This window comes from Capricornis sumatraensis, chromosome 20 (genome assembly GCF_032405125.1).
Source record: "Capricornis sumatraensis isolate serow.1 chromosome 20, serow.2, whole genome shotgun sequence".
In the NCBI taxonomy this organism is placed as follows: Eukaryota; Metazoa; Chordata; class Mammalia; order Artiodactyla; family Bovidae; genus Capricornis; species Capricornis sumatraensis.
Window position 1 is genome coordinate 67483574 of NC_091088.1, and position 24051 is coordinate 67507624.

At 60.1% G+C, this 24051-nt stretch overlaps 4 protein-coding genes across 5 annotated transcripts; 2 read left to right on the forward strand and 2 right to left on the reverse strand.

Moving 5' to 3' along the window:
• The first annotated feature begins 639 nt into the window (after positions 1-639).
• On the forward strand, positions 640-4330 carry UBE2S (ubiquitin conjugating enzyme E2 S). The gene is made up of 4 exons (XM_068992998.1): positions 640-810; positions 1406-1553; positions 2961-3151; positions 3975-4330. The coding sequence occupies exons 1-4, from the start codon at positions 808-810 to the stop codon at positions 4302-4304; spliced, it is 672 nt and encodes a 223-aa protein (XP_068849099.1). The 5' UTR covers positions 640-807; the 3' UTR covers positions 4305-4330.
• Positions 4331-10499: 6169 nt separating this feature from the next.
• Positions 10500-13207, reverse strand: RPL28 (ribosomal protein L28). 2 transcript variants are annotated; one of them, XM_068992583.1, is made up of 5 exons: positions 13184-13207; positions 12772-12860; positions 12566-12689; positions 10812-10930; positions 10500-10648 (listed from the first exon to the last, which is right to left on the reverse strand). In XM_068992583.1, the coding sequence occupies exons 2-5, from the start codon at positions 12850-12852 to the stop codon at positions 10559-10561; spliced, it is 414 nt and encodes a 137-aa protein (XP_068848684.1). In that variant the 5' UTR covers positions 12853-12860; positions 13184-13207; the 3' UTR covers positions 10500-10558. The 2 variants fall into 2 exon arrangements, with proteins under 2 accessions (XP_068848684.1, XP_068848685.1); XM_068992584.1 differs by lacking the exon at positions 13184-13207 and adding an exon at positions 13055-13085.
• A 1714-nt stretch (positions 13208-14921) lies between these two features.
• Positions 14922-15461, forward strand: TMEM238 (transmembrane protein 238). The gene has a single exon (XM_068991741.1). The coding sequence runs from the start codon at positions 14922-14924 to the stop codon at positions 15459-15461; it is 540 nt and encodes a 179-aa protein (XP_068847842.1).
• A 3411-nt stretch (positions 15462-18872) lies between these two features.
• On the reverse strand, positions 18873-19915 carry TMEM190 (transmembrane protein 190). The gene is made up of 5 exons (XM_068993483.1): positions 19858-19915; positions 19739-19774; positions 19362-19487; positions 19200-19284; positions 18873-19110 (listed from the first exon to the last, which is right to left on the reverse strand). The coding sequence occupies exons 1-5, from the start codon at positions 19913-19915 to the stop codon at positions 18873-18875; spliced, it is 543 nt and encodes a 180-aa protein (XP_068849584.1).
• Between the last annotated feature and the right edge of the window lie 4136 nt (positions 19916-24051).

A 24051-nucleotide genomic window follows, 5' to 3' on the forward strand; every position in this document is an offset into this window, starting at 1 on the left:
GAACTTATTTGCATACACAAAACCAACGAACTTCATTGGCTGTGAGAGTCTGGGTCCGCGCTAGGCAGAGCCCCCATTGGTCATTCTCCTTTTCTCTGCCCCTCTGGTACCGCCTTCTACGTCAAGGATTGGCCCGCTCGTGTCTCGTGACGCCACTCCGCGACTGCGCGTCCCTATTGGTCGGAATGCCTTCTATCATCCTTTTAAACCCCGCGAGTCCCACCTCCTTTCGCCCCGCCCAGGCTCCACGGCCGACCGTTAGTCGCGTGCGCGATTTCTGGGCGTCAGGGCGCGCGCGTACGCAGGCGTCTCATTCAAACGGCCCAATCAGCGTTCGCGTCGCCCTTTACGTCTTCTTCCTTTCTGCTTCCCCCTTCTCCACCTCTCCATTCTCCCGGATCCCCTCCCGGACCCCTACGCGCCCCGAGTGGCCAGCCCGCCGCGCGCCCCCTCTCCAACTTCTGCCCGCAGTTTGCAGGAAGGGAGCGAGCCCGTCGAACGCCGAAGACCGTGCGCGCTGACGTCACGGGTCGAGGCGCCGCGAGAGGGGCCCGTGAGGGGGGGCGTGGCCTGGGGCGGATATAAAAGGGTGGCCGTGCGCGCGCGGCTGGCTTACTGCGGCCGGTCACTGGGGCGGGTGAAGCTGCTTTGGGGTTCGCGGCGGACGTCGGAGGCTGAGAGGAGCAGAGCGGGGCCGCTGGGGCCTCGTTAGGGCCGCAGCGACAGCAGTTGGGCCCCCCGCCCCGGCAGGCGGCCGGAGAGCGCGGGAAGGGGGCCGGGGGGACCCGCCCCCGGCCGGCTGCAGTCATGGTGAGTGCGGCGCTCAGGCCCGGGAAGAGTAGGCGAGGTACCCCCCCGTAGAGGAAGAGGCGTGGTCTCAGGACCCTCTCTCGGGCGGTTTGAGGGGTTGGAGAGCCCACCTGGAGGTCCGAGGCCTGAGTTGGGCCCAGGGGCCTTCATGTAGGCGGGGCGGAAGGGAAGGCCCGGCCGAGTCCCGGGGAGGGCTCCGGCCTTTTGGGCAGGCCTGTGGGTGTTCCGGGAACAACACTCTGCGGCCGTCTCCAGGACCGATCTGGGGTTTCCAGGGTGGTCTTAACAAGATTCGATGGGGGAAAGGGACCCAGGTAGGCATCGGGCTTACCCAGAATCATTGGGGAGCCTGTGCGGAGCTACGAACGGGCTTCGGGGGCTTCTGGGGAAGGTGGAGTCGTCCGCAGGAGCTCGGAGATGCTTCCCATTTCTAGTGGATTAGCCTGGGGCTGTCGCCTGAGTCTTCCAGGGTTGGGAGTTTCGGAAGCTCGGGGTGAGTGAGTGACCAGCCCGGGACTCCACCGACTCCTAGATCCTGCAAGAGGCTCCAGGCCCTGGCTCTGCCCCTGGCTCACCCGCTTGTCTCCATACCTAGAACTCCAACGTGGAGAACCTGCCCCCCCACATCATCCGCCTGGTGTACAAGGAGGTGACGACGCTGACCGCTGACCCACCTGACGGCATCAAGGTCTTTCCCAACGAGGAGGACCTTACCGACCTGCAGGTCACCATTGAGGGCCCTGGTGAGTGTCGGATCGACAGGGAGGAGTGCGCTTCCTAGATCCTAGTCACCCTAGAGCCAGAATAGGAGGCTCCCACTCTTAAGTGGATTGCCAGACCCTGGGGACGCAAGGGTGGGCAGGACAAGCACACACACCTGTTACGTGTGTTCCTGGTGTGCAGGGCTGGACACTAGGAGTGACAAATAATTGTGTACTCTCTCTCCATTAAATGTTGGTGAGAAAAAACTGGGGGCAAAGAGAGCATGTAATGGGTCCTTAGCTTGGCTCTGCATGTTTCCTCCATCCTGAAGTTGGGTAGGAGTTCTGTGGGATTGGGAGAAGGATGCCAGGTGGGGAGAAGTGTCAGCAAAGGCCTGGAGGGTGGGGTGGACCATCTCAGATTCCTTCCTGTCGGCAGTGTCGGGGGCTCTGGGAACCAAGCAGAGAATAAGCCAGATGGCAGGCTTGGGGGAGATAATAACTAAGTCACTACAGGTGTTTGATCTTGTAGGTTGGTGTAATATGTCACTTCACGTGCACTACGTTTAGATTATTGAATTTTTATGATTTAATGAAGAGCATGTAACGAAAAGACCTAGTCTGGAATCGGGTTTGTGGGCAGTGGTTCAGGGAAGGCTTTCTGAGATGGTGAGAAGGTGATTCACCTCCATGCTGATGCGGGCTCGGTGGGAAGTGAGGATCCCAAAAAGCTTTTGGCAGTCTTGGGGTGTATTAGATGTTTTATAAGAACAGAAGAAAAACACTTGGTGAAGCTTACAGGAAGCAGATCTTTTAGGGTCTGTAGGTCTCTTCAGGAGTTTAGAAAGGAAGCCCTTGGTGGGTTTAAAGCAGGACTTCACTGTGACTTCGGTGGGGGTTTGGGTGGGGTTGCAGGCTGGAGGCTGGCATCCATCAGGTGAGCGAAGTGGTTCTGCTGGACTTGGAGGGGACCTCACATTTATGGGGGGAACTGGATGGGTTGGACATGGGGGCTGGAGCACCAAGAACAGCCCTGGAAACGGCTCCCACGGGTTTTTGACCTGATCAGGAGAGTGAACGAGACGGCTGTGGCTGCAGCGGGGAGACCTTGGAGTGGACAGAACTGTCCTGAGTCTTGCCTGAGAGACTTCCAAACAGATGTTTTTCCGGGGGACTGAGGGGCCATATATGTCTGTGCCACTTGGGAACAGTGTGCTGTGGCTTCAGCAGGGACTGAGGAGCCTCCGTGGGTGGGGACCACCAGTCAGGTTAGCTCTGAGCTGGGGTTGGGGCAGAGTGCCTGCAGGCCCCTGGGAACCTAGCCCTGTCCTCTCCAGTCTGGGGAAGTAAACGAGGGGGCATTTGCCTCACCGACAGACCGGGGAGGCTGGGTGCTGGGGGTGCCTGGAAGACCTGAGCCTCCTGATGCATCCCCTCCTTGCATTCCAGAGGGGACCCCTTACGCCGGAGGCCTCTTCCGCATGAAACTCCTGCTGGGGAAGGACTTCCCGGCCTCCCCACCCAAGGGCTACTTCCTGACGAAGATCTTCCACCCGAATGTGGGCGCCAATGGCGAGATATGTGTCAACGTGCTCAAGAGGGACTGGACCGCTGAGCTGGGCATCCGGCACGTGCTTCTGGTGAGTTCTGCTGCATCCGGCCTGCCTCCTGGCCAGCCCAGTCACGTCCAAGCCACAGAGCCTTGTTCCTCTTTAAAACAATCAATGCTGAAGTGGTGGGGGCCTCCACATGAGAGTCCAGGTTTCCAGCTTTTCTAGAAGGGTAGGCAGCGCCCAGGGAGCTCTGCCACGGGGCAGGTGAGGGGCTTGTGTGGGGATAGATTTTTGCAGGCGCAGGCCGAGCGTCTGGTTGGAGAGCCTTTCCGACACTGAACGGAACGGCGAGTCAGCGCTGTGATTCCGCTGTTTCTCACCCAGAGGTGGCTCTGTGTCCCCGGGACGTCTTTAATTGTCCCTGCTGGGGTGCTCCACCCTCAGTGGGAGGACGCTAGGGAGCTGCTGCCCCTTGGAGAGCCATGCCTGCCTGCCCCCCAGGTGGGGCCCCAGGGTCCCTGTGGGCCCCTTAGAGCATGGAGGTCACCTGGTGCCTCTCCCCACCTGCCTCACAAGGTAAAAGTTTTTTAAAAATCTGACTTTCTAATGAGCCCCTAGGGCAAACAGTAGGGAGGATGGGGAGTTGGGGTTTCCGGCAGGGCACGGGGAGGGCTGAGCACCAGAGTCAACTGACCCCAGACCTGTTCCTCCTCTCCCTGGAGCGTTGGTAGCGGCTGCCAGAGAGGTTGCGGGTGAGCTCACCGAGTGCCCGCGTGCCCACCGGGTGGGGAGTGTGGTCTGCCGGGCCGGTACCTGGGCTCCCCTGTCCCGGCCGGAGCACTGATGCCGGGGCAGTGTGGGGTTTGAGAGGTTTGGGGGCGGGCCCCTGACCCTGGCCCTCTCCCCACAGACCATCAAGTGCCTGCTGATCCACCCCAACCCTGAGTCGGCCCTCAATGAGGAGGCGGGCCGCCTGCTGCTGGAAAACTACGAGGAGTATGCAGCCCGCGCGCGCCTGCTCACCGAGATCCACGGCGGCGCCGGTGGGCCCAGCGGCGCAAGGCCTGAGCCCGGCCGGGCAACGGCCAGCGGGGCAGCGGCCTCCACTGCTGACCCCACAGCTCCGGGGGGCCCAGCAGGGGCTGAGGGGCCCATGGCCAAGAAGCACGCGGGCGAGCGGGACAAGAAGCTGGCAGCCAAGAAAAAGACGGACAAGAAGCGGGCACTGCGGCGCCTGTAGTGGGCTCTCTCCCCTCCCTTCCCACCTGACCCGACTCTGTCTCTAAGTTATTTAAATTATGGCTGGGGTGGGGGAGGGAACGAGGGCACTGGGACCTGGATTTGTTTTTCTAAATAAAGTTGGAAAAGCAGCTCTGCGCCTCCACCGCCTGGGCTGTGAGCAGCGGGCACCCTGGCCCGTCTGGGGTGTAGTGGTCAGTGGGGCCTGGTCCCAATCGCTCCTGACCTTGTCCTGAAACAGGCACAGTGGGACTGGTGGGGTCTGGCCAGGCGGCAGGTGCGGGCCCCATGTGTCTGCCCTGCTCCGGGTTCTTGGTCCAGCTCTGGCTGCAGAGTGTGCTCTCGGGGCCCTCTGACTCTCCTGCCAGGCCTCATGACACCGGTTTCGTGGTGGGCAGGTCGCTGCTCAGGTCTCAGGTGAAGCTGACCAGGCCCCACTCCTTCCTCAGGTTCTCTGCAGGCTTCCATTCCTGGGTTGTGGCCCTGGGGCTGTCCTCAGCTGGAAGCTGCTAGGGTCCTCACCCCATGCCCCCCATTTGTGGCTGACCTGGCCCTTTGGCAGGGCCTAGTTGATTAGATGGAGCTGTTTGATGAACCCTTGGGGAAAACTTGTCTGCAGGAGCTTGTCCCGGTGGGAAGAGGGGTGGGTCTGGGTCATGGCCCTCCTCCCTGCCCAGTTTCCCCATCTGCAGGAGTGCAGAGTGGCAGTCACTGCACCTGTGGGCGGCTGTGGAGGGCCAGGGTGAGGCTGCAAAGCCTGGAGAAGCATGAAGGGACAGCAGGGAGCTGCTGGTTTAGCAGCCTGAAGGCACAGAGGGGGACGCCCTCAGGTTCAGCAGGGCCTCAGGACAACGTCAGAAGTGACCAAAAAGCACAAAGAGAAATGAAGGCCCGTCAGACTGGTATGCCAACCGTCACAGTTGCTGCTTTTGTGATCAGACTGGAAGCAGCGGGCGTGTTCATCAACAGATGAGTGAAGGAACTGTGCAGTCACTCGGCAGAATACAACGTAAGTACACAAAACGCTGAGTGAAGCCATGTACGAGTACAAAATATTTGCTTCCGCTTCCGTGAAATTCTAGAAGGCAGCCAAAAGCAGACCCTTGGCTGGCTGGTATCAGGGAGGTTCAAGGACAGAGCCTTGGTGATGAGCACATTCCAGATACCGGTTACCGTGGGGCTCACATGGCTGCATAATTATGTGAATGTGTATATTTAAAATCGGTGTATTGCACTCTGTAAAGTACATCTCAGAATTTGATGTAATTTAAATCAAGGCATTCTGTTCAGTGGGAAAGATGACAGTTAACAAGACACACGGGAAAAGACATTGAAACGTGTGAAGAGCGCCTACAGGTCAGTAGAAATGTGAAAGCAAAGGCTCTTGCGCAAACACCGCCACAAAAGGGGGAATCCCAGTGACCACCAGGCAAACAGACAAGATTCCCACCATCACAAGTGATGGGAAAGATACAGCAGAAGCCCGTGACCCCGCTAGACCTGGCAAGGCCAAGTGCAGAGCCCACGGATGCTCTCCCAGTCCACGGTGCACCCTTGGCAGGAGCGGGAAATCAGTCACGTGGAGACACGCTGGAAAGGCCGGAAGCAGGAGTATGTCATTACTCAGCACTTTTGCACACACCACGAGCTGCAAAGCCACATTTGTCCCAGGTTGCAAGCAGCATAAACATGCCTGTATACAGTTGAGGAGCAACACTATGCAACACCAGAGCAGTGGGCCATCACTCCCAGCAGCATAGGAAAGCTTGCCATCAGCCAAACAAGCAAGTTTCAGGAGACCCCCAGTCCGAATGCCATCGCATGCAGTTCCAGAACCATCAAAACCAAGCTCTGCTGCTAAACACACATACCTCGGTGGTCACGCTGTGTTTGAGAGCAAGATTGTTTCCCCAAGACTCAGGATACTGGTTACCCCTAACCAGCAAGCCGCCCCGGAGCAAAGCATGAATGTGTACATGTGTGCTTCTCTGCGCATCTGCTGGCTTTCAGAATTTTAAGAACATGAAGGGAGGGAGGTGGGAGGCGTGTTCTGGATGGGGAACACATGTGCGCCCATGGCTGATTCATGTCGATGTATGGCAAAAACCACTACAATACTGTAAAGTTATTAGCCTCCAATTAAAATTAATTGATTTTTTAAAAAGACAAAACACACAAAAAAAGAACATGAAGAAGCACATTATGAGAGATGGACCAATGTCCAAAACATATTACGTAAGAAAGAGCAACATGCCAACACTGTATAAAATATGCTACCATTTCTCTTTTTAAACTTAACCAGAAGGTGACATTAGCACCTGCAAGTGAAATCGCTCAGTCGTGTCTGACTCTGTGCGACCCCATGGACAGTAACCTATCAGGCTCCGCGGTCCATGGGATTTTCCAGGCAAGAATACTGGAGGGGGCTGCCATTTCCTTCTCCAGGGGCTCTTCCTGACCCAGGGATCGAACCCAGGTCTCCTGCATTGGTATGTGGGTTCTTTACTACTGAGCCACCAAGAAAGCCCCCCAAATTTAAGCATATGTTCTTTTTATTATTTCTATTTTTAGGCCATACAACGTGGCTTGTGGGATCTTAGTTCCTTGGCCAGATTGAACCCGTGCCCTCGGCAGTGAAAGCGCAGAGTCCTAACCGCTGGACCAGCAGGGCAAGCCCCCTAACACCTGCGCTCTCACGTCCATTGTCTCATTTGTGTATACCTGGCAGTGACCTGCACATGTCACACCTGGGCTTTTGGACTTAGCATGTCTGGCTGGCTGGCCTGTAGCACCCAGCCCTTCCATGCTCTCAGTCACGCCCCAATGTATGGCAAAAAAACCAACACTAGAAGAAATTACCTCGGTGCATGGAGCCCAGGACACACAAGAAGTCTGCAGTCACCCTTTTCTGTGACATTCCTGTGCCAGAGGGTACATCCGTGTGTAACTGTACAGATACTGCCAAGTCGTCCCCCGAGGGTTTGTACCGCTTGACACCGCCAGCAACCTGTGTCCACCCCCACCCCACCCCTGCCCACAGCCTCAACAGCACTGATTTTTATCCAACTTGGCTTTTTCTCAGCCTGAGAGGCGAACACTTAGTCATCTTTAATAGACTTAACAATAGTTTGGGCTTTACCCAGAAATTGTGAAGACAGTACAGGGTGCCTCCTGGCTGCGTCTCCTCCGTAAACACGAAGTTGCTGAAATCACTGTGCTGGTGTGGCTGTGAGAGCCTGGCCAAGGGGCGCGAGGACTTCCCTGGCTCTCCAGTGGTGAGGACCCTGTGCTTCCTCTACAGGGGGCATGGGTTCAATACCTGGTCAGGGAACTAAGATCCCACATGCCACGTGGCATGGTTGGGTCCCCAACTGGGATCCTGGGCTCCTTGCATGTCTCCAAACCACATGCACACGTTATTTTCACAACAGGAGACTTTAAAGAGTAGGTTTTATTCCAGCAGATGACTACAAGAGTAACAAAAGTAACATTTTGAAATTCCTGGACAGGGTAGCGACAGCCTGGAGGAAACGCAGCAGAGGGCACAGGGGTATTCACGTAGCTCACGAAGACTGGGAGCAGCAGGCATGACCACCTGGATTTGTCCTCCGAGGGCTCAGAGAGCACCCGAGCACCGTTTTGTGCGCAAATAGCTGTAGACAAGGAAGGACGTTTGTGTTCGTTCTGAGTCCATCTGCTCAAGATAAACTGCACCCGTTCATACATGCAAGGGAGATCTGAGGACTTGTCCCAGCAGGCCGTTTCACAAGCTCTTTGCACATTTAACCTCAACAACCCTAGCAAGTAAGGTCTACTGAAGTAGACGTGTCATAGGCACAGAGAGGTCAAGGGACCCGCCCAAGGCTGCACAGCCTCAGAGTGGTGGAGCCCTGAGGTAACCATGCAGACAGAAGTCCAATCGAGGCCAGCCTCTCCCTCGACAGGAGCAGGTTTCCACTACTGAGTGACCCTGTGTGGGGCAGCTGCCAAGGGCGTGCCCTACACTCAACTCTGTAAACGTTCCTAGGTTACCACTGGACACAACGCAGCACACAGAACCAAGATCTCTGCCTCTCAGAGCCCCAAGGGATCAGACAAGAAAGGAGCTCGTTTAACACGGAGGGAAGCCGAGGCCCAGAGAGACTAGTGCCACAGCATAGAACTGGCACCCGGGCAGCTTGGCCACTGGCATGGAGAGGGGTGTTGTGGGGGGGGCGGAGGGCCCATCTCTGGGCACTTGTCTTCCGCTCTCCCTACCCTGGCCCCACAGTCCCCGCTGAGAAGACAGCAGTCAGTCTGGCCCTCCCTCACGAGTTGCTTTTCTCTTGCTGCCTTCCAGGTTTTCCCTTTGTCACGGCATCCAGCATTTTTGCCAGGATGTGTATCTGCCCAGCTGGACTGCATGTGTGCTGAGCGCCCACAGCAGCAGGGATCCGGGGCAGACAAGGAGACCCCTGCATCTGACCATCAGTTGCCACGCAGCACAGTGGACACCCACGGCTGCATGCCTCTGACCTGCTGGGCTAAACACTCACTGGGGTGGGTGTGCCCAGGACCAAGGCTCAGTGTGGGCAAGCACCTCCCAAAGAACAGCGAGGCTCACTGAGAGGCAGCCGGATGGCAGCTTGGGGGAAGGGGGGGGCACTGGCCACGGCCAGGGGCTGCCTCTCCATGGAGTGGGACAGGAACCGTGAGAGAGCTCTGAGCAAGTGTTAAGTCTCTTAAGTTCCACCCGAACTACAGACTGCCCCACCAGGGTTAAGAACAGATCATGTCCGCTGAGGAAAGATGGAGCTCCTGATCCCAGCTCAGAGCTGGGGCAGGGTCCTCAGGAAGACAGGATGGCCGGCACACAGTAGGTACACCAGGAACATGCCAGGAGCCATGACGTGGGGAACCTTTATTCATCTGAACCTCACTTTCTCCATCTATAAGGTTGGGGATGGGATGTCTGCTTCATGGGGTGTCTGGAAGACAGCCACTCCACGAGTATGTGCACATACTTTTGTGTACACACACGTATACATGGCACAGGTCGATCTCGTACCGACAGCTAATTACCACACTTACCATGTGTAGGCTGTTCCCCAGGCACTCATGAACCTCCTCAATTCTAAGAGGCACAGAAAGCGGCACGCACTTGCCCAAGACCACACGGCTAGAAACAGCTGGAAGGCTAGAAACAGCTGGAAGGTGCCCGGGAGGCACCCAGCTGCGGTGCTACATCCGGGTTGTAACAGACACCGGGAAGCCAGCAGCAGAACCAACTTCAGACCCAGCAAACAGACCCTAGAGGCAGAGCTGTGCGCCTGGCAAGGGCTGGAGGCAGGCTCTGCCGCAGAGCGAGCAAGGAGAGCCGAGGGGGGCTGGGCGCGGCGGGGGCAGGCACCTGAGGCAGCAGGTGAAGTCAGGGTTGTAGGGCCTGAGGGCTCACTCCCAATGCAGCAGGAGGCAGACAGCTGGCCAGGCGGGTTCCTAGCCAAGAGGCTGTGCAAGGATGTGGCCATTGCAGCCCACCTTCCCCTCTGCCACTGGGGACAGGGCCCCACAGGGTCCTGGACTCAGGAGCTGCCTGGTGCCCCCAAAGGCAGGCTCCTTTCCAGATGGGCACTTGGCCCTGAACCTAAGGCCAAGGAATGAGTGGGCCCTGCCCACCCCTAAGTCCCAAGATCCTCAGTTCACACCTGCAGGGTCCCTTTGGAGACTGTGGGCTGCCCTGGACCCTCAGCTGAGGGCAGGGTCAGTCTGCACCCCTCCTTCCCACCACAGCTCCTCGTGGGGCTTCCAGACCACGCCAGAGAACAATAATCCACAGCCAGGGTCCCAGACAGCACACACGTCACCTTCACAGGCCACAGAACTACCCTAACAGGAGGTGCGCTGAGCCTCCATCCAGATGCCCAGCCCTCAGGAGAGACACTACTCGGAGACCAGGAACTTCCACACGTCTATCCTGAAGCCTCAGCATGCACTGGCAGCGTGCGGTGCTGCGATGATTCTAGGCTTTACTTCACGTGCAGTTCCTAGACTCCCGAGTGTCTGAATGTGCACCAACCACCAGACAAAAACGCTGGGCCATGGACTCAGGCCCCCTGCCTGGAGCTGGCCCTTCAGACCCAAGATGCTGGGGAACCTGTGGTGTTGGCAGTCCCTGGGGGATAGATGGGAGTGGGGACGCACTCGCGGCTGCACAGAAGACGCAGGTGGAGGCGGCGGCTGACAGCTTTATTGCTCTGGGGAAGGGAGGCCAGAGGCTCAGGAGCTCTTGGTGGGGCGGCTCGGCTTCCTCTTTACCATCACAGGCTTCTGGCTGCGGAGGATGGCGCTGGCTCTGCGGATGGCGGCCTGTAGACGAGGTGGGCTCAGGTCACCTCCCTGGGAGTCTGTGCCCCCCATCTTGTGTTCCCAGAGCGCAGGTCCGGCTCCATAGTCAGGAGAGGACCGCCCGTTGCGGCACCGCCCAGGTGCCCCGGGCCCCTGCCCACCTCGCGGGTCCAGCCCCACTCACCATGCGCAAATCCGGGCGGTACTTATTCTTCCGGATCATGTGCCGGATGCTGCTGAGGGTGGCCCGGGCGTTCTTGTTGATGGTGGTCCGCACGTAGGAAGTGGCCGGCTTGCGCTGGCCTGGCGGGCGATGGGGAGAAGAGGGGCCCCAAGGGTCAGAGGGAGGGTCTGGAATGTTGGTGCCCACACCTGTTGTGAGGGCAGAATCCCACCCAGAGAGTCCGAGTGGCTGGGCCGTGTGAGTGCGGGAGGCTGCCTCATCTCCCAGCTCCACTTAGGGAACAATCACAGCGACGACCACAGGCCAGGCCCTGCAACGATACAGGTGTCTCCTCCCTACCCCAGCCCGGAAACAACACTGCTCAGCTCACTGGACAAAAGGTGGACTCTCACGTGTAAGGTCACATGTGCACAGCAGTTGTCCGAACCCAAGCAAGGCGGGCACTTGGCACCGCACGGGCCAAGGAGTGAGTGCTCCCCAAAAAGCAGCTCTGCTCCTCTCACGTCCACACCCTCCCAGGCCCAAGCTACCAGTCTGGGCAACAAGAGTCCAAAAGGCCGAGCTCTGAGGCCTGGCCCTGATCAATGAGGGGTGATCTGAAGCCACAGCAGGGACTGGAGGAGGAAGGGCAGCATTGGGGGGGGGGGCGCGGGGCAGTGCGTGTCTGGGTGTGTGCCGAGCACCCGCCCCTCACCTGCACACAGCTGGAGTCTGCCCTTTACTGCCCAGGCAGGATGGAAACGAAACCCCACCCTCCTTTGCTGTGCCTCAGAACTGATGGGGTCCTGGTTGCATCCTGTGCCTCTGGGTGCCCCCCAAGAAGCCCAGGACCCCGTACCACACTGGAGGTTTGATGTTAGCCTTCGCTGACCCCAGAAGGGAGCCCACATTACCCCCTCAGGTCAACCCAGTTTCTGACAGCCCAGAAAGAGCCACCAACAATGCAACAAGGCAAAGCAAGGTTTTGGGGACTCAGCACCCCAGAACAGGGTTCTCAAGAGTGTGGGGATCTGGGCAGCCTAACAGCATAAGCAACTGGCTGCCCCTGGCTGCACTCTTGGGAAGAGAGGCTAACCCTCCTCCCTGAGACCACGAGGCAGCAGCTGTGGTTGGTGCTGTCACTGAACAGGACACAGAGGTCAAAACCCACAGAGAAATCAACTAGGGACCTGGAAAAACTCGTTCCTATCTCATAAAACCCAGTGCCCATTTAAAAACAAATGTTGAAGGTGCGATACACTAACTCAGCTGTTATCCAGAAACCCCTCCTCCCCTTGACCTCCCTCTAAGAGTCTGAAGAGCAAGTCTGTGCGGGAAACCAGTTTATGGGGGGTGGGGGTAGTGGAATGCTGAGACCTCCTTCTGAGCTCCTCCAGCCACAACTCGAATCTACTGCTTCAGAAGCTTCACTTCCCACATGTGGGAACTAAGAGTCGGTCCCTCACCTGTTTGCTTCCGTTTCCCCACTTCTGGAGAGACTAACGCCCACCTCCACCCGGAGTGCTTCAAGGATTTATTCTTAAAAAATCATCAAACAGCAGCAATTTTGTAGTCCTGACTCATTAATTTCTCCACTTTTCAGATGATGCGCTCGCATAACTGGGAGGCTCGCTTGGAAAGGAACCAGCCTCCCAAGCAAACACCCCGAGCCCAGGAATTCTGACTCAACAGCACAAGCACCAACCCTGAAAAGCCACAGCCCCCTGCGCCGGATGGGGGTCAGTTGCCTGGGCCCAGCCAGGGTAAAGTCTCACCGGATCTCCGCTTCATCACCACCACGACTCCTTTGCCGTCCGCCGCCGGCTCCACACCCACGGTCTTGCGGTGAATGAGCCCATTATAGCGGAAGGAGTTGCGCGCTTTCAGGTTATTCGGCTCCTGGGAACGGGAACACATCGCGGTCGGAAGGGGCGATAGTGCAGGCCCCTCCCTCCGACCGACGTGTCGGGTCCCCACTTACGGTGCTGTACGTCTGCTTGTTTCTCTTGATCAAGAAGCTGGAGCAGTTCCGCACGACCATCCACTGAAGATGCGCGGACATGGCGGCGACTGAGGGGAAAGGGGCGCGGGGAACCGTCAGGGGAGCAACAGGCAGAAACCTGACCACAGAGGTGTTTTGGGGGGTCGCGGGGAATGAGGGGGGACACCACGTGGGCCGAGGGCTCCTAGAAGTCTGCCAGGCGGGGCTGAACTCAGGCGGCCCAGACTCACTACAGGGGACGAGGCGATGAGAACCCAGAGACCTAAGGCGGCAGCGCCGGAAAGCAGCCAAGAACGAGAGGGGCGCGGTGAGAGCGACCAGGCCGGGGCACAAACACGGGCATCGGGCACGAGAGCTAGGCACGCGGGAGGAGGAACAGGCCTCCACTCACCTCCTCTCTGTGCGGCGGCCGGAGACGGAAAGAGGCAAGCCGGGGGCGGGGCGACGCCTTTAATACCGACACGCATTTCCGCTTCCTGTCTGGGCACGCGCGTGCGGTCGGCTCCCCCTGCCTCCGAGGCAGCTCGTCAAGGTTCGGCTATTTCCGCCAGCCAGTCGCCAACTGTTCGGGGCCCTCCGGAAGCCTTCCGCTAGGGAGGGTCCTTCATGTGTCCTAGGAACTCCATGGTCGGATTTCCGAACAAGTCTCGCTCCAGAGACCCCCCCAAGTCCCCTTCCTCAGCGGCTTCTTTCCAACATGGCCACCCAATGCTTGGCACAGTATGGGTGCTCAGTACACATCTGTCCGATAAATGAACCTGTGAGTGCGTGCACTATTTAACCCCAGTTCCAGGGACTTCAAGGACCTCCAGCTTCTTCGTAGACCGTCGGCTATTCCCGACGAAGGCAGCAAGCCCGTTCGGACATTTTCGGAACTCTCCGGAAACGCCCTTCGGAAGGAGGGCCGCCTTCCGTCCTGTTGCCTCCTGCCCACTTCGGATCGCTTCGGAAACACTCGGTCCCCATTCGGCCACCTTCGGAAAGCTTCGGCTATCCCCGGGAGCCCCTTCTCTCAATTCGCCTTCCTCTGGCCCCTCTTCAACGCCTGAACCCTGTGAGTCTAGAGAGAAGCTGGACGAAGCTTTCTCGCAGTCCACCACCCTCGGGGGACGTGGATTTCCTCTAAGGGCGAGTTGTGTTGGAGGAGAGGAGGTTTGCCTGCGAAACCTCTGGTTCCCTTAGAGCTTCCATTCCCGTTCCCCCTCTTCCCTGTGCCTTGCGGCCTGGCGCCCCATTCCCACCAGCACCGTTCACGGCCGTTACACTTTATGAATCTTTTCTTTTCTGTTGTCAGGGTCCTCCTTAAGGGGAAGGAGCCTCGCCTGATACATCTCTGTTGCAGCCTGGCCAGCACAGGGCCTGGGGAGGCTCCCAAGTGAACAGAAGGAATGACAGGGCCTTTATGTCACCTCCATCAGGACAACTCGTGATTATGTCCAGGAACTCTTCGAGGGCAGAGGCTTTGTCCATCTCCTTGCCCTTGGACTTCGCCCCTAATGAGTCCCGAGGCCCCAGGAGAAATCTGAGCAAACAGGGACGTTGGGGTTTGCCTTGCTCCTTCCATTGGAGCCCTCTAAATCTGATGGTGACAACAGAGTTCCTGTGAGTCCGATCCACCGTTCTGTCTTTGGGATCATTCTCTCCTGACCACACAGGCGACCTCGGCAGGCAGGCAATAAGTGCCCACTTCCATCCCTTAAGGCGCTCTGACTGCCGATCCCCTGCTTCCTCCTGAGGGCCCAGGGCTTTGTCTGATCCTTGTTTTTTGACCCCACCTGTCCCCACCGCGGGGGCAACTGCCCAGGAGGCGCGGGAGGCAGGCAGAGAAACAATGCCAGGGCTCCCCCCGCGCCTTATGGTGCCTCCATCAGAAAGTCCTAAGTTTGGACCACGTGCGGCTTCAGACTCCTTGGGGGCGCAGGGGGCTCGGGCCACACTAACCTGTGCGCCCAGCCGGCCCCAGCTTCGGCTCCTGAGGGCCAGGGCGCCCCCGGGCCGGGCCCTTCCACACTCGGCCCAGCCCAGGTGACCAGGAGAGCGCTGGGCATACCTGGCGCAGAACCCTGACCCCGCCCCGGACCGCACCCGGAACGCGGAACGCGCTCTCCGCGGGTCAGAGCCAGCCAGCCATGGCGGCGGCGCCGGCCGTGTGCACCTCGCCGGGGACCCCGCCGAGCGGTGCACCGTCCCCGGCGGCGGGCGCGCCGGGGCTGGCGTCCGGCCTGGGCCGCTGTCGGATGGCGCTGCTGCTGGCCGTGGCTCTGGACGTGGCGGGCATGGCGGCGCTGCTGACCGGCGTGTTCGCGCAGCTGCAGGTGCGCGGCCGCGACTTCGGCGACCTGCTTATCTACACGGGTGCGCTGCTCGTCTTCCTGAGCCTGCTCGGCTGGATCCTCTGGTACACCGGCAACATCGAGATCTCGCGCCAGGAGCTGGAGCGCGACTACGGCCTGAGGCCCTCGGCGCTCGCCCGCCTCGCGCGGAAGCTCTCCCGCCGCTGGTCGGCGCCGGCTTCCTCCGCCGCCGGCCGGCGCGCCGCGCCCGGCTCCCGGGGAGCGCGCCGCGCCGCCCGCACGCCCCCGCCGCCCGCCGCCGGTTCCCGCCGCGTGCGCCTGCAGCTCGCCTCGCTGGAGGCTGGGCCCGGGGCGGCGGGAGCGGGCACCGAGTGAGCCCGAGGTGAGGGGTGGGGAGGCGGGGCGGGGCGGGGACGAGGGAAGAGGCGTCAAAGGGACAGGAAAGTGGAGAGAAGGGGACAGGGACACGCGGGGAAGAGAGACAGATAGAGGTCAAGATTGGGAGGGAGAGAAGCGAAGAGCACAGAGACCAGAGGACGAAGACCCAGAGACAGTACGCGTGGGTACAGGCCGGGAGAGACAAATGAGAGCCCTTCCCCAGACGTGGGAATTTCCAGGTCGCTCAAATGGTGAAGAAGAGTGCCTGCAGGGCAGGAGACCTCGGTTCGATCCCTGGGTCAGGAAGATCCCCTGGAGAAGGGCGTGGCCGCCCACTCCAGTATTCCTGCCTGGAGGATTCATGGACAGAGGAGCCTGGTGGGCTACATACAGTCCATGGGGTTGCAAAGAGTCGCACATGACTTGAACGACGAACACACACACATCTCAGCCATGAGGGCTAGAGAGTCACTGTCGGCTCCTTGGATATCTGGGGATATTGGTCCCAGTGTCTCCAGTCTTCAGGCACACCCGGTCTCATTTCCCATCCAGTCCTCCCAGTGTACCAGTCTCTGAGGTCACTAATATTACCGTAACATCCCAGGGAGGACACTGAGGTCCCCCAAAGGTACCACGTCTTGCCCCGGGGGGCTAGTTGTTGTACTCTCCAGAGTGCAGAGACCTGCTGTGGCTCCCTGCTGCCCTCTGGTTGAATCCAAGCCACTCATTCTGTGTGTGTCCCCCACTCTCCTGCCTTCTCTGCCCCCCACCCCCGTCCATCAGGGTTGGGATGTCTCGCACCGGTTGGCCTCTGTCCACACCTTCACCTTCATCAGGGGCGCACTTGTGGTCTTCACTCTGCACAGAAAGTTTACCAGATGTCTTTTACGATCCTACTCCGATTTCAGTGCCTTTTTCTGGGTCTTCTCATGGTCTGAGTTACCCTCTTTTATTGTTTATATTGCCATGTGTTGTGTGTGTGTGTGTGTGTGTGTGTGTGTACTGATACTGTCTCTCACACCCAAGAGGGAGACCTTCGAGGGTAAGATCTGGGTCTCTGGTGTCTTTGTTCTTAGCATTCTCCAGCTAAGAGTGAACTCAGGAAGTCAGAGGCTGATGATTGGGTGGGTGGGTGGATGAATGGATGGATAGATGAGTGATGGATGGATGGATGGATGAACTGGTTGATGGATGGGTGGGTGGATGGATGGATATGGTGGGGGATTTGGAATTTTGTTTTTGGCTGCACTGTGTGGCTTGTCAGATTTAAACTTCCTGACCAGGGACTGAACGCAGGCCCACGGCAGTGAAAGTGCTGAGTCCTAACCTCTGGACCTCCAGAGAATTCCCAGTATGGTGGGACTGATTGATGACAGTTAGGTGGATGGGTAGTTGAATGGATTTGGGTCAGATGGGTAGGCAGACAGATGAGAGGACAGATGAAAGGGTTGGTTGGTAGGTGAATAGGTAAGTGGAGCAGTGGATGGATGACCGAACCAGTTTCCCAAATGAGGGGTTCCATAAAGGAATTAAATCCATGTCCTAAGACATTCTCTATTGGTGATGAATTAACTTTCCTCCTCTGCAACCAGAAGGATGCTAGTTATATACCTTATTGTGTGTGTGAGAGAGAGAGAATTTCGAGAATAGTCACCCGGTTCATATGCTATGTTGTGGTTCAGATGAGGAAACAGTTGAAGATGAACAAATGTATGCATAGACAAAGCATGAGCTGACACACAATTTGACATACCATGCGGAAATAACCACCAGTGGTTAACATTACCCCCTGGAAAGACTTTACCTTGCCCAGAAGTCTAACCCAGCTGTGGTGGACCTCTGCTGCCAGAACCACTTGCTAGAAACTGGCGAACAAGCTGATTAGACTCTAGGCCCCTCTGAGAAGAACGGGCCTGTCCAAAGACAGGACTCTATCACGAGCAGGGTGAGGTGGCTCCAGCACCCGAAAGAGAACTGGAACTTGAACAGAGGGACTGTGGGTGGGACTCCAGGTGCTCCTCTCTGCCTCTGGGACCAAAACCCGTGGAGAGGCATAGCCCCAGCCCGTGTCATCTCTCTCTGCCTCTCTGTGTCCCTGTGTCTGTCACAGTCCATCTCCCATGTCCCTCTGTATCATTGTCCCTCTGTGGGTCCCTCGACCTCTCTCTCCCTCTCTCGGCCTCTGCCTGCCTCTCATCCCCCACCCTGTACCCCTGGGGTCTGCTGAGTTAAAGGCGCAGTTGCTGCTGCACAGCAGGCCGCGAAGAACGGAGGAGCACTGAATAAGCAAATGTGAGAGTCCATTGTGAGGGGCCGAAGCAGGAGGAAGGGGCCCCTGGCCGTGCGTGGTGGACCCGGGATCCAGGGGTCCCGGGCAGCCACTAACCCCACCCTCCCTCCTGCAGATGAACGCGTGGCCCCAGCTGTGAGCGCCCGACGGAGATGCGCTGCCACCCCCAGCAGCCCCTGGCCACCAGGATACGCCTGCCTGTCTCCCATCTCTCCTGCCCCAGATAAACGGCTCTGCCTCCCAGCACTGCGTGTCTGTCTGGGGAGAGATGCTGCTGGAGCAGAGGAAGGGGCCCTAGGAGCCCAGCTGTCCAGGCCGCCCCCTTGTGGAGGGGGAACAGGAGCCAGGGGCAGGGTGGGGTGGTGCAGGGAGGCCAGAATCTCAAGCCCAGACCCAACCCCCCATCCAGACCTCCTGCAGCCCAGTGTCCTCGGTTAGTTTGGGGTGCCCGGAGAGGCAGACGAGGGACAAAGACTGCAAGATATTTATTGGGAAAAACACAAAACACACGTGGAGGGTAGGCTGGTGTGGGCTCTGTCTCCTGAGAAAGGAAGAGGGGAGGAAGGGGGCCAGGCAGGATGAGTCTTCAACCGTAAGGAGCTTCCAGGAAGGTTTCCCTCCCAAGACCGAGGGCTGCAGTCGTCCAGCATTGGTGGGAAGCGGGGCAAGCTGCTGCTGGCCCAAGGGCCGCAGGATCCCATGGGCTGGCGGGTGGGCAGCAGAGACTGTCAGACAGTGGCAGAAGGACAGATGAGGGGCTCGGCTGCCCGTGAATCCGCCCCCCCCCAGCCCAGCTGGAGTCTCAGCTGAGGCCACCCCCACTCATCCCCACCCCCTCTAATCACAGCCTGGGACCTACACTCAACTCAGGGTGCCCATTAGCCCAGGTACCTCTCAGCTCAGACCTTCCGCACTTACCCCAGGGCCCCTCCCATTCCAAACGCCTGTCCCCTCGCATCCCCCGTGATCACAGCCCAGGCCACCCCCCCGTCAGCCCAAGACCCCCCCAGAACACACACACACATTCCCAGCACCGCGCCCTCTGCTTCATGCTTCTCAGAAAAGAGACAGCATCTCTGTGCTACGTCTGTATTGAGGGGCCCCTCCAGGGGGCGCCCCTAATCATCTTCGTCCCCCCCTTCCGTTTCTTCGCCCCCTTCCGTCCCCTCCCCCTCAGTGCTCCCAGAGGCATCCAGGGTCCCCTCCGTGGGCGGGGCGGGGGGGATGCGGCCGACAGAGGGCGTCTTCTTTTCGCTCGGAGTCCGGTCCTTGGACAACAAAGAGACCGTCCTGGACAGGTTGCACTTGCCCTTCAGGAACCAGGGCAGCCGCAGCAGGTCGTGTCGCCTGGCCCACCTGGCAGGGAAGGGACACCGTCAGTCGCGCCGTACCCCTGCCCCCATGCCCGGGTTAGGGGCGCCCTCCCGCACCCGAGCCCCACTCGCCAGAACAGGCAGATGCTGGTGATGAGGAAGAGGAGGCCTCCGCACGTCCAGCCCAGCGCCCACATGTGCTTCCGCCGCATGTTCTCTGCGCAGAACGGGGGCGGTGAGACCCAGGGCTCCCCGCCGCCAGCCCCCACCCCGGGGCGCCGGCTCCCCGCTCACCATCCGGACGCTGGTGGTAGCAGACACCGTCGCGGTAGCAGCATCGGAGACGCAGGCAGAGATTGGGGTTCTCGATTGCCGCCTGGCCCCCGCAACTCTCCCGGTCCCACACGTCTCCTTCACAACCTGGGGGCCCATCACGAGGGGCAGCGTCCTCACGGAGCCCACGGCCGGGCCCGAGGCCACCTGCCCAGAGCCCATTCCAGCCCGGGCCCCCAGCCCCTGTTCTGTCAGAGCCAGAGTCCAGGCCCCAGCCCCTCCTCCCTCAGACCCGGGGGTCCAGGCCCCAGCCCTCCTCTCTCAGACCCCCAGCCCCTCCTCCTCAGACCCAGGGTTCTCTGTCCCTGGAGGGACCCCGAGTGTCCTCCACTGCTCACTCCATGGATAGAAGAATCCCTGGATTCCATTCCCGTCTGTGAAAGAAAGAACCTGTGCGAGACTGGAGGCTGAGGAGGCCCCCGGCTCCGCCCTCCGACCCTCTCGCCAGCGCCCTCACCTGCTGAGCCCTGCATGAGCAGGAGGAGACCCAAAGCTGGGATCCCAGAGCCCACCATCTTGCCTCCCCAGCCTCCTGGGGCCTCTGTGGGGAGGGACCCTGAAGGCCATCACCCCAGCAACCGACTTGGCCCCACCCACCTCCCTGCCTGACCCCTAAAGTTCTAAGTTCTGTTGCTAGGGAGCCCCCCTCAGCAGTGGGGAAGCAAAAAAGGGGGGTCACACTGGCCTGGTCACTCCTGGTTGCTAGGGAGTTGCTTCCTTAGCAACCAGGTGGAAGGGGCCTTGAGGGTGGGATGGGTCCCTGGTGTTAGAAGAGTCCCCTCAGCAACCCGGCTGCAAAGCAAGGGGGAGTCTAAATCATCTCCCCTTCGCCAACCAGGGGACCCCAAGAGTGGGCACCCCGAGACCTCTTGCCAAGGCCTCCCTCTGCTTAGTAAACTGATGCCTGAGGGGAAGGTCCACGGGGCCCAAAGGCTCCTCAGACCAGGATGCCCTCCCTAGCAACCAGGGGTGGGGGGCCTGAGGCCCAGAGGACCTCACTGAGCCCCATTGTTAGGGAGGCTCCCGAGCAACCAGACCTAGGAGGGTGATGAGGAAAATGGGGGTCAGGCCACATAGCTCCTGCTCAGGCGCCCCCTGGTCCCAAGAGCACCCAGGCCCCCAATGGGGAATGTGTAACCAACCAGAGGGCTGGGCCCCCCGGGATCCAAGACCTCTGAGGCCTGGTTGGTGGGGCAGGGGGTCATAGGAAAGGAGCCCCGTCTAGCGTGTCTCAGTTTCTCCACCCGAAAACGGGGAAACACACCCAACTGGGGTCCCCAGGCTTCTGGTCCGGTTCCCCAGTGGTGGCGGAGGAGGCCAACCTGGGGACTGGGTTGGGAACTGATCCTGAGTTCTCCCCCGAACCTGCACTCGGCTTCCAGCCAGGGAGGATGGGGCTCATCGCCCCTGGAGTGGTCTGTCCTCGTGTCCAGATCTGGAGTCTGAATGGGGAGGGGCTGGGGTTCTGGACCTCTGTGTTCCTGAGGGAAGAGGGGCCGGGGGTCTGGATCCCTGGGTCTAAGGGAGGAGCTGGGGTCTGCACCCCGGGTCTGAGGAGGAGGCATGGGGTCCTGAACCCCCAGGTCTGAGTGGGGAGGGGATGGGGGCCTGGACCCCTGGGTCTGAGGAGGAGGGGCCAGGGGTCCTGACTCAGGTCTGACAGAGGTGGCCCCGGGGGGTCCTGACTCAGTCTGAGGGTGCAGGGGGCAGGGCCGAGGTCTGAGGGCAGCTGACCAGGAGTCCAGAGCCCCCTCCCCAGAAGCCCTGTGAGGCTGCCTCCCGGCCTCCTCACCTCCTGTAAACATCCTGGTGGGTGCTGAGTGGGCCCGGGGTTGCCTTCGTCAGAGATGACACAGGTCAGAGGGGCTCGGCAGGGGGCCGGGGGTGGGGGTCAGAGGGGTTGCGGGGCTGAGGCCCGGCAGCTGCTGACCATTTCCTGTGTCAACATCATCTGGACCCACTTCCCAATTCCCGGGATTCCTCAGGGATCAAGGAGGGGGTGGGGGGCGGGGCCGCACGCCCTGGACCGCGGCTTGGGGCTGGGGGGGCCCACCGTCACGGCCCTCACCGCTAATGACAGGTTTGGGCTGCCTCTGCGGCCCGCCTGCCCCGTCACCCCCCAGAGGCCAGACAGGACCCCCCAGGGACAGACAGACGGACACACACAGCCTCGGACCTGCTGACCTCACGCCGGCCAGCTCCACCTCAGCCGGGGGCCAGCCCATGAGCAAGGACCCCCTGGGGCCCGCAATCTCCCAGCGGCATCTCACCCCCCCTCCCGCATCTGTGACCACCCCTCAGCGCCCAAATCCCCTCTGTCTCTCCCGGTCTTTGCCTCTAAGCCCCTGAGCTCCTCTCTCTGTGGGCCCCAACTTTTTGCTTGTTTGCGTCTCTTTCTCTCTGGTGCCTCAGTGTGGTCCCGTCTCCGCTTCTCACTGTCATCTCCTGTCATTGTGATTCTCCACCATGTCTTTCCCTGGGGTCTGTCTCTGCCTCTCCGAAGAAGTGGCCCGAGTGTCCCCAGCTTCGGGGAAGATCCAGGAGTCCTGAGAACTCCCACCCTCCCGTCCTGAACCCACCAGCCTCCTGCAGCCCGCCCCCTACCCTGGGCGGGGAGATGACTCCCACACCCTCAGGTGGGGGCCGAGGAGGGGGCTGGGGCTGGCGCTGGGCCCGGGCCGCTGACCCATACCCGGACTCCGGACTGCACTCCCCAGATTGTAGCATGCCCACAAGTTCTCTCCGTCTTTCTTTCCAGAGAAACAAGGGTTTCACGCCTGGATGACACCTGGGTCTGCAGGAGGAGGGAGCTGGGAGCTGGGCTCCTGGACGTGAAGGAGGAGGTGGAGGCTGGGGGTCTGGATCCCCGAGAGAGAGGGAGAAGGCTGGGGGGGCATTCTTGTGATCCTCGGCTGAAGCAGCGGGTGGGGGCTGGCACCTCCCCTGTCCTGCCCCCTGTCAGTGGAGGGGCTGCCCTCCGACAGGCTGGCCCCAGGCCCAGGCCCCCACACCCCCTCGGGCCAGGCCATCCCCCAGGCTGGTGGCCTGAGTCACCTTGGCTGGCCCCGCCAGTCTGGGGGGGGCTACGTCAGTTCTCCCCTCACTGACGCAGCCTCGGGCCCCCCACGCTGACTCAGCCGGAAACAGGCCCCCTGTGGGGCGGAGACCCAGTGGTCAGAGGCCTGGGTCCCAGCGCTTGCGGGGGCTGGGGAGGGCCCCTGGGGGGCCCTGGCAGGGGTGGCCAGGCAGACTGAGAGAGGCAGGGCGAGCTCTCACCTGAGGCGATGAGGTCATGTCCCACCGTGGGGGGCTGTGACCTCACCTCCCCGGGGGCCTCAGCAGTCACCCCCCAAGTGGTGGGGGATGGGAGGGGGCCTCCAGCCGCCATGCATCCCAAGGGTCCCCCTGCAGCCGCTCAGCACAGTCTGGGGGCAGCGTGGGGGGGTGCTCTGCAGGAACCTTTGACAGTCCTGGTCACCTTTTGACTTCTCACGTTCCTCCGTCCTCATTTGCTACCTTTATCCTGGGGGGTGCTCCTGGGGGCTTGGGCTCCTGTCTGGGTCCCTCACTCCGTCCTGCCATGAACCCCAGGGGCCACCTCTGCTCCGTACCCCTGGTGCTCCCCGGTCTACGTGCGTCTGTGTTGGCACCACTGCCCCCTGGAATCCGTGTCCCCCTCGGCTCCAGCCCCTGTCTGCTTCTCTGCCTCTCTGCACGTGTTCTTCCTGTCCCTGCCCACCCCCAGCTCTCTCCTTGTCTCCCTATCTCCATCTCCCTAGGGGCCACATCTTTGTATCTGTCTCCCTGGATATGTTAATAAAACATCAGTGGTGAGAATGGCAATGGTTCACATCGGCTGAGAGTTGACTGTGACTTTTCAGGAGTGAACTCACTGTCTCCCTGCGCAGGCGTTTGGGGAGGGTGCCTGGGGGGTCCCCATTTCACAGACAGAGCAACTGAGGCACAGCGCGGTGAAGCCACGTGTCCGAGGTCCCACACCTGCTGGGTGTCTCTCGCCCCTGGTCCCTGTCTGTGCCTCTGGTCCTCTCTCTCCACGTTCCAGCATGTCTCTGGGAGAATGCCCCCCTCCGCATCGGTCCCCATGGCTGACCGCTTGCCAGCAGATGCCTCTCTCGGGACCTCGACCCCTGGGGGTGGCTGCATCTCTGTCACCCTGCCTGTGTCTCTGTTTGCTGCTGCCCTGCCTCGCCTTTCTCGGACACACCTGTCTCTGTCTCTTTTCCTTTTTGGGGGGAGGGTCTCTCCAAATCTCTCCTGCTGTCTTTGTGTCGCTTCCTGGACCTCACCTCTCTCCGCTGGTTTTCTCTGGCTGTCTCTGTCTCTCTGGGGAGATCTCTGTGTCTCTCTCTGCATCTCAGATGCTCCATCACTGTCTTGCGGCCCATCTCTCTGTGTGTCTGGACCTCCTTGATTGGGTCTGGGTCTCTGCAGCCCCTTCTCTCTCTGTTCCTAAAAGCGTCTGTGCGCTCGCACCTCCAGCCCCCATCTTCAGCTCCCCGTCTCCCCATCTCTCTGCCAGCCCGGGCCCACCCGCCCCCCCCCCCCCCACACACCCTGCAGCCAGGCCCCGTTCTCAACAGCGTGTGTCTGCCCCGGCGGCCGGCCGAGGAGGTGGAGGGAGGGGACGCCA

Bases quoted from the DNA above. Each gene is read 5' to 3' on its own strand.
- UBE2S (XM_068992998.1), top strand. The intron at 1,554-2,960 runs GTGAGTGTCGGA...CTTGCATTCCAG, and splicing joins GGTCACCATTGAGGGCCCTG to AGGGGACCCCTTACGCCGGA. The intron at 3,152-3,974 runs GTGAGTTCTGCT...CTCTCCCCACAG, and splicing joins GCATCCGGCACGTGCTTCTG to ACCATCAAGTGCCTGCTGAT.
- RPL28 (XM_068992583.1), bottom strand. From the start codon at position 12,852: ATGTCCGCGCATCTTCAGTGGATGGTCGTGCGGAACTGCTCCAGCTTC. The intron at 12,690-12,771 runs GTAAGTGGGGAC...TCCCGTTCCCAG, and splicing joins ACAAGCAGACGTACAGCACC to GAGCCGAATAACCTGAAAGC. The intron at 10,649-10,811 runs GTGAGTGGGGCT...CCTCGTCTACAG, and splicing joins ACCGCCCGGATTTGCGCATG to GCCGCCATCCGCAGAGCCAG.
- TMEM238 (XM_068991741.1), top strand. From the start codon at position 14,922: ATGGCGGCGGCGCCGGCCGTGTGCACCTCGCCGGGGACCCCGCCGAGC.
- TMEM190 (XM_068993483.1), bottom strand. From the start codon at position 19,915: ATGGTGGGCTCTGGGATCCCAGCTTTGGGTCTCCTCCTGCTCATGCAG. The intron at 19,775-19,857 runs GTGAGGGCGCTG...TTTCTTTCACAG, and splicing joins GCTCATGCAGGGCTCAGCAG to ACGGGAATGGAATCCAGGGA. The intron at 19,488-19,738 runs GTGAGCAGTGGA...ATGGGCCCCCAG, and splicing joins GGGATTCTTCTATCCATGGA to GTTGTGAAGGAGACGTGTGG.